We start from the raw sequence: 18,669 nt of genomic DNA, 5'->3' as shown, positions 1-18,669 counted from the left end.
GGACACCCCCTCAGCCCCGGCGGGGCCGGGCCGCGCCGGGGCACGGACACCCCCTCAGCAACCCCGGCGGGGCCGGGCCGCGCCGGGCACGGACACCCCTCAGCAACCCCGGCGGGGCCGGGCCGGGCCGGGGCACGGACACCCCTCAGCAACCCGGCGGGGCCGGGCCGGGCCGGGGCACGGACACCCCCTCGGCCGGGTCGGGCCGGGGGCGGGCCGAGGCCCCCGAGGGAGGGGCTGCGCGGAGGAGCGGGGTGGGCACGGGGAGCGGCCACAGGCGACGGGAGCTGCTGGCGGGCGGGGAGCGGATCGAATCGGATCGGATCGGAGCGGCGGGGCCATGCCGGGTGCCGCGCCCGCAGCCCCGCGCCTCTGGCTCGGCGCGGCCGTGCTGGGCTTGCTGGCGGCGGCCGGGGCCCGCCGGAGAGGTAAGGGAGCCCGGGCACCGGGAAGGGCAGGTGAACGGGCCGGAGGGGCGGGCGCGGGCGGCTCCTGTGGCGGGGACAGCGCCGGGCTGCCCCCGGCCCCGCACCGCCTGGAGCCCGGCTGCGTGCCACAGGTGTCACTGGAACGGGCTGAACTCTGTACCTGCCGCAATAGGAACTGCCCTTGTCACTGCGCACTTGCGGGGAAAACCTGCCCAGGGGAGCTCCAAGAGCGGGATGCTGGGTCTCCCTCCCTCTCTCCAGTGTTGGAGCACAGGCAGTGCCTTGGCACATCCTCACCTGGGAGCTCTGCTAAACCCGTGTCCGGATAGCTTCAAGTTTCGGATAGAAAATCTACATCAAGTGTAGATACAATAACGTATTGCAATGAGAGCTACTAGAAAACGTTCTATAAACATGTATGTTACAGTTTCATAAAACTTGTGAGATTTTTTACTACCTTTGCGCAGCATTTCGTAGGATGTGAACAGAGGTGTCTGAAAAGTGTTTTAACACCAGTCTAATGAGTCTATTTGTAAAGATGTATTAATTTGTGCATGTTGATTCGATTTTCTTCATTGGTCCATGCATAGGAGTCACCATGTTCCTGTTCCATGGGATTGCAATACTGTCATTGCTACAACAATTTTGCTCATGTTCTTTTATAGGTCTTATCAAAGAAAATGGTATTTTTTAGGTAGTTACAATAATTTTTATGCTCTCCTTTAAAAGTATTACTCTAAAAAGTTGTTCTGGGATAACTTCTTCCAAAAAGTGAACTTTTTTCTATTCTATTCTTTTGGAAGAGTTTAGATCCGCAAACACTTTTGTTAAATTCAGTCATAGCTGTAATTTTTGCCTTGAGATTTTGGTATGCTGTATACTTTGCAGTCAGTAGATGCAATAAAAAGCAGATTCCCACACGCAGTGGGCACTTACTAAAGACACTGTTAGTTTATCAGGGGTCGTTTGCCAGACCCAGCCTTTGGGCAGCAGGACTTATACACTTGAAAGCTATTTGTACCTAAGGGACTGGATTGCCAGTGCTGCCACTCTGCCCTTGCCTGTCTGTACTCTGCTGTGGCTCCTTTTCCCTTCTCTACTCCAGTTTGTACCCAGCAGTTCTCAGTTCCTTACTGTTCCATTGGGTTGGAAACCTTCTGGACAGGTGGAAAATCATTGACCCCCCTTTTGCACATGGATGGAATAGAGATGTGAAGAGGAAGTTGAAAAGCCCTTCCTTTGTGGAACTCATTTTCCACCCCAGTGCCTCAGAGATAGTCATCAGGAACCACTTTATATCTCTTTGTGGCAAATGAGCTCCTGTGTTGACTTCAGGAACCTCTTTGACTTTTGGTTAAGGTGTTCAGAGGTATTATGTGACTCAGTTTACAGCAGCCATGGTAGAAACCTCAACATGTTTGCAGAGATTTCATCTCTCCCAAAAGGCTCATCCTCTAGCACAAGGCTATCCATGTGTTTAAGATGTTGCAGTTTAGGTTCACATTTCTCAGTATCCATCAGGACCAAGGAAGTCTGGGATGGATCAACGCAAAGCTCACTACACTTATCCTGAAGACAGTCAGGAAAAAGCAAATATGGAATCAAATTCTTCCTGCTGTGCAGAGAGACAAACTGAAGAAAGGTAGAGAGCCATGAGCAGTATAAGGTATTTGTGAAAAAAAGCACAGAATATGATAAGTAAACTCGAATGCTAGGGAATTAGCTGCATATTTTCCCAGGATGGTCTGCTTTTTTCAGCAGACAGTGTTTAGTATCAGGGCCACCAAACAGAATGGGAGAGTTACAACTTTATAGAAACAAGTTTCTCCTAATAAGCTATTGATAACTTTTTGTGTGTATCTCCTAGTTTAAGTGAAAACACAACTACATAGTCTACAAAGGAGACTGGATATCATGGTCTTATTTCTCAAGTATTCATTTGTGTATTTTATAATTGGAATTTCACTATTCTATAGCAAATATTTAAAATGAAACTTATTAAATCACGAATACATTTAAAGGTCCATAAAACTAACTAAAAATAATATTTCCATGTATATGGAAAGGTTTTGTCAAGAACAATCATGAGTAAATGCTAAATTTTATTGAAACTTATATGAGTTTTCTGGTTTATGTCAGAACATGTTAGGATTTTTTGTGATTGTGGATGAAGTCAAGCCATGCCAGTAGCACAGAAATCTTCCCCTAATTTAATGTTGTCACATCCTGGGCAAAGCTGGTGGGCAATCCTGCCCTGTAGGTAATCTTCCTTAGCACTTCAAAGCTATCAGAGCCTGTTTTCAGATCCTTATAATTTTGTCAGATTTGAATCATCAGGAAGCCTACCAGAAAAATGGAGAAACATTATTTGCAAGGGTGTGTAGTGACAGGGCAAGTGGTGGTGATTTCAAACTGAAAGAGAGTGGGTTTAAATTAGATATTAGAAAAACATTCTTTGCTGTGAGAGTGGTGAGGCACTGGAACAGGTTGCTCAGAGAAACTGGCTGCCTCATCCATGTAAATGTTCAGGGTCAGCTTGAATGGAACTCTGAACAACCTGGTCTAGTGAAAGGTGTCCCTGCTTGTGTCGTGCAAGTTGGAACTATATGATCTTCAAAGTCCTTCTAAGCCCAGACTGCTCTATGAGTCTATAAAATTGCTGGGTGTTAGACAGAGGCAAAGCTTTTCTGGAGCATTTCAGCAAAATCACTATTCATCATTCTGAGCATAATATTTGAAAGAATGCTTATATCAAAATCTGTTTTTATTTAAGGCATTCTGAATAAGGAAATCATTATTTCATTGGAAAATGTAGCCAACTCCCTCTTAAATGCTTCTGGTTGGAGCAGATCTGTTCTGCAGGGGTAATGTTTTTGCAGAGAACATGACATTAATTTTTGTGTGTCTGTCCATAAACATGATAATTTATTTGTTTTTGCTGATGCTGAAGTTAGACAGCACTTCAGTTACACTCAGGTGTGCAGAAAAGTTGTTTTTATTTGTGTTATTGATGATGACAGTTATTTTTAGTTGTTTTTCAAAATGAAAAAGGAAAAAAATCAACCAGTGTTAACACAACATAAGATTTCCAAACAATAACTATGAAAATATTAGCATACTTCTAGAAAGGGTAAAAGGATACACTGGATTCATAAAGAGCTGGATGGCCTTTTAAAGTGATATGCATAATAATAAGAAACTTATAATTTGATCTTTAGTAGGATTTATAACCCTATTACAAGTGACTACAGTCAGCTGTTTTAAAGATCTATCAAATGATGATCTAATTAAACTGTGGAGGAAAAGAAAATAAAGACTTGTCTCATGTCTAGCCTGATATATTAATGGAGAAGGTAACAGATATTAATTGTTTCAGGAGTGATTCAGTTACAGGAAAGAAAACTAATGAGGGTGCTATATGAAGGAGAATTCCAGTGAAAAATAGAGAACAGGAAGAAACTTTCATCATGGTTCGTAAACTGCTTGTGCTTTAGCTTGCTTGGAAAACATTTCAATAACACACATGACTGACCTGTGATTCTTCAAGGGCTTTTCTCTAAATTCCAGTGAAGGGTAAGTTCCCTGTAAGGTCAAATTGTATGGACATGAATAGCCCACAGGCTACTACAAGAAACTCAGAAACACAGTGGTGGCACAGTCAATCACTCTGACTTCCAGCTGCCCTTAGAGGATAGAAGATAAAGCTATTGTTACCTGCCTGGGTTGCCTAAAGCTGTATCAGATTAAATCTTTAGTCTTTGAAAGACTGTAGGATTCTCATACTGTGCTGAGAGAGATAAAGTGTATTCCTTCACCAAGGCATCTTCTCCATTTAAAGGTGGGGAATTGCCTGATTTTGAAACTGTTTTATAATTGTGGTTATCTAGAACAACATGAAAAATGTGGAAGATAGTAAACTATTTTATATTAATAAACCAAAATGTTTCTAATCAGTGACACAATTATACCATGCAAAGTATGCAACAAATACAAACAAAGCTGGGAATGAAAGCTGGAGATCAGAGCATTCATATTCAAAATGTAACATTAGACAGCTTTGCTTACAGCTGCATCTTTAAATTCAATAGTAGCATAATGAAGGCAAAAATTAATATTCACCGTATCATTCAGTATAACCCAAATTTCTGTTCACAGCATCAGCTGGTATCTATTTTTAAAAGCAAGGTAAATAGATAGGTATACTTTTATGTCACTTATATATAAATGTTCCCTTACTTGATTTTTCCATTCTTTCACTTCCCAAGCACACTTTCACTTCTTTCACTTCTTGAACAAGAGTGACTATTCAGTATGTTGCATGCAAATATGCCATTAGCCAGAACTTTTGTAGTTACTGTCTTTGACAGAAGTCAACTTACCTGCCAGATCAGACTCAGGAATTCTGGCATTCTGCTTTATTTCTAAATGAGTTTGCATTAAAAAAAAACAAAACCACCAAACCAAACAAACAAACAAAAAACCCCCAAAACAAAACAAAACAAAAAAAACCTGATAAAGACTGCTTCAGATTCTGAACCTTCATTTTATCTTCAGATTCTGAACCTTCATTTTATCAGAAAATTTGAGAGATTTTTCAAGGCCACAGGGTCACCTAGATGTCAAAAAATATGTTTGGCAGTTGTGTTTCTTTATTATAATTTATTATGTCATTCATGCAAATTGACTTAAAATGTGTAATCAAGTATCTATGCATATTAACACACACTTTTGCTGTGTTCTGCATGTATATATGCAAACTGCATGCAACTATCCATCTATTTCTCATCCATTTGAGGGAAATATTTTTAATTTCATGCAGAGGAGTTCTGTAAAATGGTAATCTATTATGAAAAAGCCTTTGGATAAACCTTCTTCCTGAGGTAAGTTTTGTATTCTCATTTATCTGACACCTCATTTGTATTCAGGTTTCATAATTATCAGTAGAACTAGAAAATCAAAATTCATGTAGAATGTATAAACATATTCCTTCCCACTGGTTTTGCATCTAGGGTAAATGCCTATGTGGTTATTGCTGCATTTATTGTCCACTAAAAGAAGGAAAGTTATGACATAATGAATTCTGTTAAATTTCAAGAATGCTAACGTGCAAAGTTGTTGTTACTAAAACTTCAGTATATTCTTTCACAAATTTAGCTTTGCAAAATATTTCACCATATCTTTATTTTCCTTTAAAAATGTTTAACATATTTTCTAAAATACTTGTTAAGCATTCCATCTTGATACTTGAAATGCTCTTGCTCCACAGTTCTAGAATGCTTTCCTGGTGGACATCAGATCCTGCAGAGCCCTTACCGAAGTGTGCATTTTGATTCATCCCACCTCCAGCAATCAGCTATTCAGGATTTAATCTGTGACCATTCCCTGGCTCCAGGATGGTATCGCTTCATGATTTTTGATAAGCCTGCTGAGATGCCAACCAAGTGCGTGGAGGTATTGTTACAAATCACTTCATTCTGAGAAATAGATATTTTGGTGAAGAATTTTTCAGTAGGATAGGTATAAAAAATAGTATGATTATGGGGACTGATGTGGAGCAATACAAAGTTCCTATCTTCTCTAAATACTTGAATATATTAAAATGTGTTAACTGGAAAATTAAGTCTTAGCCATTGAAAATTTTACACTGAATGGGCAATAGCAGAGGATGATAAATTAAATCCCTTTTAGAGCACGCAAAAACTGTGATTTCCCCTCAGTGCTAAAGAAATTTTCTCAGTAGCAGCATAGCAGGGCAATCATGTTGTAAATGGAACTGTGTGATGGTCAGTGTGTCAGGAAGGCCATGTGAGAGCAGTATAAAGGCTTGTAGCCACATGAACCCAGTAATTGTGGAGCTTTTAAAGTCATCATGTCACAGAAAAGAGATTACTCCTAAAGTCACTTGAACTAACAGAGCTAATTGAATATTAGTTGCCTTGTCATCTGCAAGCCTCCAAAGACTCAAGAGTTGCTTGAAATATTTAATACTTCAGATGGCTAGTTCTTTATTTCAGAGCTTATTTGTAGCTTTATTTTGGAGCTTTGTTATATTCTAAGGAGATACATCTTTTTAGTTCCCCTTTTTAAAACATTTCCTTCCTCAACCTAAAAATGTCATTAGAATATTGTAGCCATGATTTTTCTACTGAATTGAAATTTCCTTGTCACAGTCTCCTAAAAAATAAGCTAAAATCCCATCAATTAAGTGCTTTTAAATGAATACAAAGCAGTTCAATCATCCTAGTGGATCAGCTGCCCATATCTCTTAGAAGAAATACAGGAGGTTAGTTGAGCCTTCGGTTGATGGCAAAGGGCGGATAAAAGGTGACAACTTTAACACCTTTAGTTGATACTCAGTGTACTCCTGCTCTGCACAGCATTTGCTGTGCTCTAATAGCATCCCACAGTCACTTACTGTAGGTTAATGGTGCAAAGTAGCTCACTAAGACATAATACAACTGTGAGCTTTTCTGAGCAAAACACTCAGATGTGGCTTCCCGTTAAGTTCCTTAGGCACTAAATTATAGCCTGTCTTTAGAAACAAACACAAATTCACTAGGTTCAGGAAAGGACTCAAGTCTCTTTTGTGTGCATTTGTATTCAGCCTTGAGAAGGAAAGTCAGCAATCCCTCTGTTATACTGGCTGAACTTTGCTAAAAGCACGTGCGAGAAATTAATTACATATGTCCCTCTAATTAAAGCACAGCGTTAACCATTTCCTGATGTTTTTCTCTGGTGCTGAAGATGAATCACTGTGGGACTCAGGCCCCTGTCTGGCTGTCTCTGAGGGAGTCAGAATCCATGCCTCGACCTGGTGAGATGAAGCAGTTAACAGCTTGTGCTACATGGCAGTTTTTCTTCAGCACTTCCAAAGACTGCTGCCTGTTCCGAATCCCTGTCAGGGTCAGGAACTGTGGGGATTTCTTTGTTTACTTTCTGCAGCCCACCCAAGGGTGCATGGGGTATTGTGCAGAAGGTGAGAAAATGCATGCTCTAACTCAGCTAAGTGTGTGTGTTTATGAGTAGGTGTTTTTCTGATTTATATCTGTCTGATATTTGGTGGAGTGGAAATGTCAGGAAATAGTTATGCTAAAATTTCTTGCAATCCTTGCTTTTAATATTGATATGATAAGAGAAATTATCTGAAATGGTGAGGTGGGTTCACTTCACCCCTCTTTAACTTACATGTAGCATTTGACTAATTTTCAAAGACCAGAAACTTAAGAATTGAAATTTTCCATATAATGAGGTGGGGTTATAAGACACATCTAGAAATCAAAATTCAGTATACCAAAATTCAGTGTAATTCATGGCACTCAGACTGTCCAAATAGCCATTACTGAACATGGATAGAATTTGTATCAGAATAAATTTTGTCTTAAGAACTTGAGCAAGCTGTGTTTATATCAATTATTATTTAGCACTGTTAGGAGTATTTTTCTTGTTGTTATTCTTATCATCTTTCTGGAGGGTATACATGTTGTTGCTAGAAGAAAATCCAACACAGAAATGCTCTACTGATATGCATTTATTAGTTCTATGAGAAAGGAGACCCTTTGCAACGTCTCCTACTGTCTTGGGCGCTTGTGCTGCAAAAGTATGTTGGTGTTGGCAGCTCAAAACTTCAGCATTTCATTATTCATGACAGATTTTTCAGATAACCAAGCCAGGGTTAAATCCTTAGAGTTATAAATACTGTGAAACAGTGACAAATTTGTGTAGTAGGAAATCCTTGTTAGCTCATATAACATGCCATTATGAAAATACTAGCAGGATTTTTATACATTGTATGCTGTATTGCTTGGAGTCATGTTCTCTGTTACTGACTACTTTCAAAAGCTTAGTAGCAAATCTATCAGTAGGCTTTCTGGTGACTTGTTGGCCCATCATTATACCTTTAGATCCAATTGTTAAGACATTCTCCAAGGGCTGAGCAAGCATGTACCTGAAACAATGAACTCTTGCACACTAGGACTTGCATTTACTTTGGATCCTGGTACATGATGAGGAAAGAAGATATACAAAACCACAGCTAGACAGCAAGCTAGCAAATTTTTACTACCTCAAAACAAAGCAGGCAAAAAGCATAATTCTGGCTTGCATCTACTGAACGCTGTAAATCTGAAACACATTTTGAGTTGAAATGCACATATTTAAGATGATGTTTTCATGTGAAGTACATTGTACTGTTGTACTGCTTTTTGTATCTAGGTTACCATGTGGCCAGTGTTTTTTCTTGAACACTTGGCAGCTCTAAATACCTGATGCAAATTTTCTGTTTGTCCTCTGCATGCTAAGGAATTCAAACATTATATCACTGAACTGTGGAACAGCAAAATCTGCTCTTTATTCTTTTTGGTGAATGGGATTTCCAGTGTTGCTGCTGCCCTTCTGATGTAGTTTGGGTAGAGTGACTAACTGGCGTTTTCATGTTTAAGTCAAGTTCTATAGCATTCAAAATACAAAACAATAGCAAGGCACAAGCAATTTTTCTTAGGCTTCTGTAAGAAACATGATTTTTTTTCAAAGCAGGTCTGCACTGAATTTTGCTGTCCAGGGTTACAGTTAAAGAATAAGTGTTCAGATGTGAATTTGGAGAGGCAAAATATATATTTAAGAGAATAGCATAATTCCTTTTTATTCACTAGCAACATGTGTAAGTATTGGCCGAGCACATCAGCAGTAAAGGTTGTAGAGGTGGTAGAATGTTCTGTACCCTTCCCCGTAGATGATTTCCAGCACAAGATGTTGTGCTAACTGCTCTCATAGCTGTTCATGGATCAGATTACAAGATTGCTTCTATTCTGAATTTTTGCACTTCAGTTAGTATTTTGTGACATTTGGTCTATAAGAGCACTGCTGTTCATATTCTGTATGTGAATATAAAATGTAAAAACACTTTATAGTTGTTTCAGATGCAAAGCCAAAGACCTGTGATCCTGAGGGAATGGAAATCGAAGGCATCTGTAGCAGTGAGTATTTTGTTTTGATTTTCCAGGTTTTCTGTGCATCTGTGACCCAATAATGTCAGCACTTAGTGATATTCTGACTTGAATAAAAACATGTTCATGTTATCAACAGTATTGCTTGGTTTGTGGTAAAATGAGCAGTTTGGAAGTAATTTGAGACAAACTTGGATTACAAAAGTTCTTTCTCAGAATATTTTGAGTAGGTATCAAAATGTCAAAAAGTAACTGTAGTGATGCTGAATGATTCTTCAGGAGTAAAATATAAGAGAAATCTACAAATCATATTGTTACTTATTCTGTTCCTTTCTAAATAGCCTTTTTCTTTCTCCTTTTTTCTTTTTCTTTTCTCCACTTTCTTCATAAATAGTGAAGTTATTCTTCTGTAAGGCACATTCCTTTGCATGTTGCTCTCTCCTGCCTGGTAAAATAATTAATTGCATTTTATTCTCTTGTTTATGTTTTTGTTTTAGGTTTATTTGGATTGGGTTTTTTTCCTTCTTTTTCTTCCTGTTATCTAGAATGTAATCAAAAGCTCATAGAGAAGTTTTCTCCATTTAATAATTATTAGCAGGAAAATAAACATTTTTCTTTGATTCTCTTAAGAAATTATGTGGCATTTCCACATATAAAAAAGGTAAATTATTTGGGTATTATTTGGCAAAATATATGTCAATGCCATTGTATCAAAATATGATTTTGTGCAGAATAAAAAGCACAGACCATGCTTCTGTTTGACTAGGTAACCTGGCTCCTACATCATCTCCATCTGTGTCACCACCACTTCCATCTGTTCCTGAAGTTGTAGCAGAGATGATCAAAGGCAGTATCTACCTAAGGTGTACCTTTGGTATTCCTTTTGCAAACAGCTCTGTTGGATTCATTGTCACTTGGTCAAGACTTTCTCCTGAAGGTGTCAAAGAAGAACTTACACATGAAACAGCAGTTCGTACCTTCTCACTTCTAGAACTTGATGGGATAAACATCAGACTTGGAGACAGAGTATGTTAAAACATCATTATGATTTCTTTGTGTATTTGTAAATATGGCTCAGTAGGCACTTGACAGTTTTTAGAGAGAGGTCCAGCACCTTCCTGTATAATCTTTCTTGGCAGGAGCCCACTGCCTCTACTTACTTACACCAACTGCCCATATGAATATGTAAATATCACAGGAATATAACTACCATTGCCTACCACTGCCTCTGAGGTTTTGAGACTGATTGTCTTAATGTAGTGCAGTGTCCCTCCAGGAAGATCTTTTATTTGACTAATGTAAATTAAGAGGATTTTTGGATATAGCTGCATCTCAGTGAGAGGCTGTAAGAGACAGACGTTGTGAGAAGCTGTGTTGTTGATTCATTAGATGTATATTTTTCTCTGGATGTGGGTTTGTGTCTAGGATTTATGTTTTAATCTCTGCCATCAAAAGCAGTGTGATGCCTTACCTTCCATTGTACCAGAATGAAGACTTAGGGTCTCATGGTAACTGAGAAGCCTAAGCATTGGAAATTCAATACATCTTTTACCTATATATACACTAAAATACAAGTTAATTTTTCCTGGAGGAAATAAAACAAAAACCATGGTTGGTATGCATATGTGTATGTTCAAGCTGAAGCCAGGTTGCCTGGATGACTTATGGACAGGAATAGCAATTTTTATTTCCCAGAATCATTTGGGGACTTTTGAAGACTTACCTGACGGTGTTGGCTTAGTGACAGTCAGAAGGAAAGGCACAATCATAAGCTACCTCCTGCTGCTATTAATCACTTTTTTTTTCAGGATCAGAAATACTACATGTACGGTCAACACATCTCAAAATGGATACAGCAAAACAAAAACAAATGCCAAAACAAACACCAAACCAAAGCAAAACTACTGTGTCCAGTAGCATGAAATTGGTTCAGTGGAGGGAAGTTGCACTGAATTCCTCATCTTGAAGAAGATTATCCAGATCTATAACATCAGGAAAAATATCTAAGATCTGATGGTCATTAAACAAAATTAAAAAGCAAAAGCTATGAAATACAAAAAAATAGTAGTGAATAACATGTAAACAGGTGTAAAATACATTTTCATAGATGTCATTGGTTGTAGAAATGCTCCAGAAAAGATTTTTAAGGTATTCATTGAATATTATTTGTATGCAGCCATTAGTTGAAGATATCTCTGCACCATTAGTAGAATATGCCAGGAAAATGTCCTAGGGTGCTCAGTCTGTTTCTGTTTTTTTTTTCTTTAGCAGTATTTACCTATTACCAGTGGCAACTGGTACCTTGTGGTGCAATCAGAAGACTGGCCATGGTGAATCATTGAACTGACCATGGTGGCCAAGTTTTGTCTTCATGTGACCACTTCATACCAAAAATATATTCTCTTATTCTGCTTTAACCTGCAGGTCTACTGTAGCAGTTCTTCTTTTTTCATGGAGAAGCCAGATATACAAAGCTCTTCAGTTGAGAGCAAGGAGTTTTTTGCTGGAATTAAGGTAACTTCGTAAAAACATAATGTGGTAGGAATTTTTGAGTATTGCTACAGCAGTCAGTCTTCTGACTAGATAGCACTTAAAATGTAGAAACTGTGAATTAATTGAACCTGTTGTCAGCTGAGGTGGACATAAATTTGTCCAAAAGCAAGAGAGTCACAGTTTGTGTGCTCCCAGGTACTCAAGGTGCAGGAAGGCTGAGTTGGCACCTTGCACACACAGTGCAAACCACACACAGGTTTCCAGCACTGGAGCTGACTGGTGCTGTGCTCATAAAGTTTGAGGGCACAGCCTGAGCCAGCCTGGTCTGGGCTTGGAGAGGGGTAGCTGGGAGATGGGCTGTGCTGTGCCGCCTGGTCAGAGGCCAAGCGCCAAACTAGTTTTAGTTCCTGCTGTGGATAGAGCTGTAGGGACCCATTTGCTGGCCAAGAATGAGACCCCAGTTCTGGAAGGACAGACTGCATGTCAATAATTACATATTGGGTACAGTCCTGCTGACTTAGCCTGAGCCTGTTCCTGTAGGATCAGGGCCCAGGTTTCTCTCATGGAGGTGCAGTTCTGCAGTGTACCCTGCAAGGAGGCAATGTGCTCTCTCTGTTTCCCTGTGAGGCTGCATTCAGGACCCCACCCATCCTACCAAGCTGAGCTGTAGGCCCCTGTTACTGATCTCTAATTGAGTTTCTGATTATCCATTTTCAGTGATCCATACTGTAAGCTTGCAGAGAGGAATCCCAGGAGAAATACAGTGCTTCCAAATTCTTTTGGAATTGTTACCTCTAGGTAGCTTCCTACTTCCTACCTCCCACTCTAGGCAGCTTCCCACTGCCTTCCACCCTCCCACCCACTCTCCACTTTGACAGTACACAAAGCTGTTTGTATCTTGACTTCCAAGGATTACTAATTTTTGTGGTGAGGATGTGGTTTGCTAACTCCCTCCTTTCTAGCTAAGCCTTTTTCTTGCCTTTGCCTTATCCTTGCCCCTTTACCCACCTCTTCAAGACCATGGCTGCTGTGTTTGTATCTTCTCCTCAATATGCTGCTGCTCCTCAGCCCATGTAAATAAGCACTCCTAGCTGATTAGGAAGCAGTGCTGCAGTTTACTCACAAAGATTGCATTTTAAGCACAATTTCTTCTGTGCTAGATACATCCAGAAACATATGATATATCAGAAGATGGGAAGGAATACAGACTGACAATAGAAAGTACCATTCCTATTCCTTGTCCTGAATTTAGCCAGCTAAAAAGTGACTGCAAAATCTCATTAACATTAAGCAGTGTTGATGAAGGTAAGTATTACCTTGATTTTGTTACATTTTTTGTATTTATTTTTGTATATTTTTTATAAATACTGTGCTGGTTTCCTTCTTCAGAGAAGTGATTACACTGTAAAATACTTTCTAAAATGTTAAAGTATTATGAGTGTGTATGATGCTGCTGAAAATATGAAAAAATTACTTGTTGAAGTTTGCAGGTGTTTTGGTAGACACTGATATCAGAGCTACATTCTTTAACTTGAATAGAATACTCTAATACTTGTAAAGTTTATAATTCAGGTAATTTTGTTTATGTGTTGCATTGCAAGTATTATATATGCAGTCATTAAGTCATCATTTTTTACTCTTATAGCCATTTTCTGTAATATTTTCTCAAGCACAAATCCTGTGAACCAGGAGGAGCCTTGCCTATTCAGACAACAATTTTTTTCACATTATCAAGCCTATCATGATTTCCATTTGTCTGTCAAACTGGGGAATGCAAAAACATTGTCTTGGGTGTGTATATGAAGAGGTAGAGAGGTTTTTTGCATGATCAAACCAAACCCAAGAAAAATGCATAATTATTTTAATTTATGAAAGTGTGTGTAAATAAGTTTATTGTTACAGATTCTCCATATGTAGTATGCAGAATGTGGCTTATTTAGAGAAGGAGCTCACTAATGATGTATTTTCTTTAAAACAGGTAAAGAGCAGTTAGGTCTAAATTTGGCTCTTTCTTCTTGTCATGTGGATCTTCTCCAGAAATCCTGCAATGATGGAATCTGTAGTCAAGCTGTAATTTATTTCAGTGCTGTGACAGACTTCATGCAGGATGGAGACAGGATTACCAGAATTGCAGTCGAACCTGTATCCAGTGAGAATTTCCTGTGGAATGGCTATGTTCCAGAAAGCACACAGGTTGAAAATCTTTGTGTTAAGATCTGTAACCTGTCCAGAAGTGTGTCTGGTGTTAGTGAAGCTTTTATTTCAGTTGTGACTTGCTGAGTCACACCAAAATTTCTAAGTGGTTGATTTTAGTTGCTTTGTTTTTTCTTGAAATTCTGTGTTCTTATTTGCATTTTTTGTCTTATATTTTAATATTGAAGTAACTACTAAGATTGATTAAAAGTATAATATAATATACTTATTAGAATGCAAACTACTATCATAAATAATGTAGCTGAGTGCATTTATTTCCTAACGTGACATGTTTTATTTTTTTTTTCTTTGTTTTGAAGATTACAGTTAAGGATCTACCCATTGCCTACTGTTACTCATTTACCGACCCTCATATAATTACTTTTGATGGAAGGTAATTAGTGGCATGCTGCTCTTAATTTTAAGTGTGTTTGGAGTATTTTTGGGTGGGTTTTGGGGAGTGTGTTTTATTTCTTTAATTATTCCTATATTTATTCTAAATTTGTGGTGGTGATACAAGTAAGCTGTAGTTTCCTGCAATTGCACTGAGTGGTTGACAATTTTTTTGACAATAAGGATTAATGTGCTTTAGTTGGTAAAATCTTGCCAGTTATGATGAGGTTTGTAGTATTTGCATTTCTAAAGGCAGGTTTTGTGGTTGTGGCAAGAGAATGAAGCAAATGGATAAGTGGAGTGGTAGCTGTGGAGTCTGTTGACTGCAAAAAATAGAAATGTTCATATATTAAATATGAACCATGACAAAATGATTGACTAAACAAAACTTTTAATGCAAAGATGTTTCCAAATAAAAGCATAGTTTCCCTATTTCTGTGTGTCAGTATCAGAATCCTTGTAAGGATCAAATTGCTAGAAGCTGTCGGCTGTCTGAGTAGCATTTTGCTGCATTTATTGGTGGCATTGAAAGCAACTTACTGACTGCTGTCACTTGCACATCACTGGCCAAAAAGGACTTTGAAGCGAAAACAGCTTTCGTAGCCACAGCTGGTTTTGGTGTGCTTCTTTCTTACAAGATATTACTGATTCACAAAGGATGTCTGAACAAACACAGGCGCCACACCTGGGAGTTTTATGTTCTTTGTTCAGCAGAAGCACATTTCAAGCAGCAGAGTGAGAAGGTGAGGATATGTTGCCTCCAAAAAAGGATGTTCAACCCATACATGAACTTTGACTACTACTACTAGTAAAGTCAATGGGCTTATCCTGATCTTTCTGTTTCTCCTTCAGTAGAAGTTTTAGGGATATCTTAACTGGGCATTGTAACAATGGATGCATTGTGATCAAGCTTTCTCATGAAGCAATGTTTTCCTGCAATGTGATCTGTCTGTAAGCATGATGCTGCAGAGAAAGAACTTTCCTTTTTAAGGATAAATTATGTTGCTACTTTATTTTACAAACTGAGGAAACAAATTACCTACTGAATTATGGACAATCCAATGCAGTCCCAGTAGTGCAGCCATCTGCAGTTTGTCTGCTGCCCCATTATACACAAAGCAAATTGACAGGCTACAATCAACTGTCAAATGCCATTTATAGCCAAGAGGCTATTAAACTTACAGCAAAAGTTTGGGGGTTTTCTTTCTGTTTTTTGCTATTTTTTTTCTTGCTGCTGAATCATTAAATTGGCTATTTTAACCTTGCTTCAGGGGACAGATGGCTAACCCTAAGGAAAAAAAGCAAGTTTGCTATTTATGGTTTTCATCTTAAATGATCATTGGGAATAAGCACTCCCCATCTCCATCTTAATAAAACAGGCCTTTTTAAAAGGATGTGACTTTCTAAATCATTTTGTCAAGGGTGCTTGTGCAGCTTTCAGCAGCTGCCCCCACATGCACACTGCTATGCATCTTATTGCTCTTGCTGCATAGGTGTACCATTGTAGACACACAAAGCTTGAGAAGTACCCTCCGTATGCACTGTTAGAATCAAAGAATAGCAGTAGCTTCATGCTTATGTTTCCATTCACAGCCATTGTCTATGTATATTCCACTCATGATCCTTCTTTTCTGCTGTAAAAACAAGATTTTTTTTTTCAACTTAGAGCTGTTCAGAGGAAGATATGACGGTGTTGGCTCAGGGTAAAGCTGTGTTTTGCTCCTTGAGCTGTAATGTTTTTTCTGACTTGAGAAAATGAGTTTCAGTATCAATGTTCGCCAAATACTAGAAATCTGTTTGAAAATAGGGTTGCTGACATGTAGTGATACTGTTATTTCACAACCAAAGTGATATCATGTGCTATTCTTTTGATTCCAGAGTCTATGACAATTTTAAAACAGGAACATTTGTTCTCTATAAGAGTACATCTCGAGATTTTGAAGTTCATGTTCGCCAGTGGGACTGTGGAAGCCTTCACTACCCAGCATCCTGCAACTGTGGCTTTGTTGCTAAGGAAGGAAGTGATATAATTGCATTTGACATGTGCAGTGGTCAGCTCCATGAATCACAGCCACACTTATCTGTAATAAACAGAGACACAACAGGAAGCAATGTCAGAATCACTGAATCCTACCTAGGAAGAAAAGTAACAGTAAGTGGTAAATAATTGCTTACAGAATAGGTAAAATGAAAAATCAAGTTTCTCATGAGGCTGTTTTCAATCTCATTTTAGGTTCTGTTTTCTTCTGGAGCTTTCGTTCGTGCTGATGTGAGTGAATGGGGGATGAGCCTAACGCTTAGGGCACCCAGTTCAGATTACAGACATACAGTGGGACTCTGTGGCACCTTTGATGGAAATGCAGAGAATGACTATCACACTGCAAGTGGCATGGAAATCCCAAACCATGCTAATGTTCCTTTTTCTTTTATTAAGGAATGGAGGTAAAAAAATGCTTCTCTTGATGAATCAAATGCCACCATTTTTGGTTCTTCCATTTCCTTCACACTCTTAAAAACTTGCCAAAATAAAAAAAAAAGACTTTGCTCAAGTTTAATATCTAAGTTGATATTAGAATGTCATAATTACATTCCATAATTAATATAAGAGAAAATTTAAAGTAAGTGTTTAACCTCTATGATGTAAGTTTAGTTTGATTAGGTTTGGAACAAAGAACCAAGGCATGCCGTAAATGTCCACTCGTCTCAATTCTTTTATAAATTACTCTTGAGGTTTTGTGTTTTAATTGCTGTTTAGATACAATTGTGTGATGCAGAATTATGCTGTAGAAGTATGAAACAACAAAGAACAAAAAAACGTTAATACTTTAGTAACACAAAGAAAATAGTTCAGATGATACAGTTTCACCTTTTCCTTTCCTCACTAGAATTTTACCAGGAGAGAGCTTGTTTGACAAGACACCTGCTTTGTTAACATCTTCTAGAAAAATGTTCTTCTGTGACTGTACACTTGAAGATGCTGGATTATATCAACCAGCAAACAATCTGGAGACAGTTACTCAGTCAGAACCTCCTCTGTCGTGTAAAGAAAGTGAAAATGGTAGATTTCTTTCTTTGATACCAGGACTGGATGTCACTGCTGAGTATCTTGGTCCTGCTGATCTTGTCAGGGGCTTAAAGAAACGTTCGTCTACACATGAAATGGATTCATCTACACTTCTGCAGAGGCAGAATAATCAAACCAAACTTCACAAAAAATCGCTATTAAACTCACGGCACTCTGCCATCTCAGAGGGAAATACTGATACAGAAAGAGAGGGAAGTTCAAGCTTAGACATTAGGAGGAATTCTCACTATTACAGCAGTCATTTTCACAAAACTCAATCTGCTACAAGTAGAGGGAAGCGCCAAAACTATTATGAATACCATCCAGTATTTGTCTTCCAGAGTCTCAGCCAAACAGATTTAGAGGGATATAGTTATTTTTTCCCAGAGGACCATGCCACTGACACAGATGAAAAGCTCCTTCCTTCTTGGCCCACACCTTCAGGCCTTACTGAATCTAGTGCTCTGTTCCTGTGCCAGCAGGCAGTAGCCAATTCCAGCATAGGAAGGTCCTGTGGTGCCCTCCTTGGCCAGCGAATAGGGGATGCCATCGATATGTGCCTTAAAGATCTGCTGCTGAAAGATGACCTCAGCTGGGCAGAAGCTTCCTTAGCTCTGCTGGAGAATGAATGTGAGAAAAGAATTTTCGAAGAAATAAATTACAGCCCACAGGAACTTGAAGAGTCAGTTGAGAGCCTGCTTACTGCTCTGAAGTGTCCCAGTCTCTGTAGTGGTAATGGAGAATGTACCGAATGGGGCTGTGCATGTTTTCAAGGCTACAGCTCATATGACTGCAGCATGCTGTCTGGTAAGTGGGGAGGGCATGAGATTTACTGCAATAATGTTCTCAGTGTTTGTGCAAAATGTATTTTTTTTGGCTTCCTTTCTCTCCTGCTTTTGTACATGAGCAAGGGTTCTCAATTGTTTAGTTACAGTTTACTACAGCTGTAATTATTTTGCATTCAGCCTTCTTGTTTCCAAGGCCAAAACATGAGGTTAGTTTCTAATAGGTCAGATTAAAAAGTCCCTTTGCCATGCAGAGTGTAGCCCCAGGAGACTGTCAGTGTTTCCACATGCTGTCTCCTTCAGGGAAAATACGCCACATTCATCACTCCCTTAGTTTTTTATAGTTTATGTGATTCTGCTTATTAAATATC

At 38.9% G+C, this 18,669-nt stretch overlaps 1 protein-coding gene across 1 annotated transcript in view; it reads left to right on the top strand.

The window, feature by feature from the left end:
- The first annotated feature begins 340 nt into the window (after window positions 1-340).
- VWDE (von Willebrand factor D and EGF domains) overlaps window positions 341-18,669 on the top strand; it is a 43,901-nt gene continuing 25,572 nt past the window's right edge. Inside the window, exons 1-12 of the mRNA XM_030944037.1 lie at window positions 341-428; window positions 5,695-5,879; window positions 7,173-7,404; window positions 9,335-9,400; window positions 10,137-10,396; window positions 11,795-11,884; window positions 13,024-13,168; window positions 13,842-14,056; window positions 14,377-14,450; window positions 16,328-16,601; window positions 16,683-16,891; window positions 17,335-18,320. Coding sequence (XP_030799897.1) covers window positions 341-428; window positions 5,695-5,879; window positions 7,173-7,404; window positions 9,335-9,400; window positions 10,137-10,396; window positions 11,795-11,884; window positions 13,024-13,168; window positions 13,842-14,056; window positions 14,377-14,450; window positions 16,328-16,601; window positions 16,683-16,891; window positions 17,335-18,320 — 2,824 coding nt within the window. The remainder of the gene's footprint in view (window positions 429-5,694; window positions 5,880-7,172; window positions 7,405-9,334; window positions 9,401-10,136; window positions 10,397-11,794; window positions 11,885-13,023; window positions 13,169-13,841; window positions 14,057-14,376; window positions 14,451-16,327; window positions 16,602-16,682; window positions 16,892-17,334; window positions 18,321-18,669) is intronic.

Source organism: Camarhynchus parvulus, chromosome 2 (genome assembly GCF_901933205.1).
Source record: "Camarhynchus parvulus chromosome 2, STF_HiC, whole genome shotgun sequence".
Lineage (NCBI taxonomy): Eukaryota > Metazoa > Chordata > Aves > Passeriformes > Thraupidae > Camarhynchus > Camarhynchus parvulus.
The sequence above is the reverse complement of the archived record's forward strand: the minus strand, read 5'-3'. Positions and strand labels throughout refer to the sequence as shown.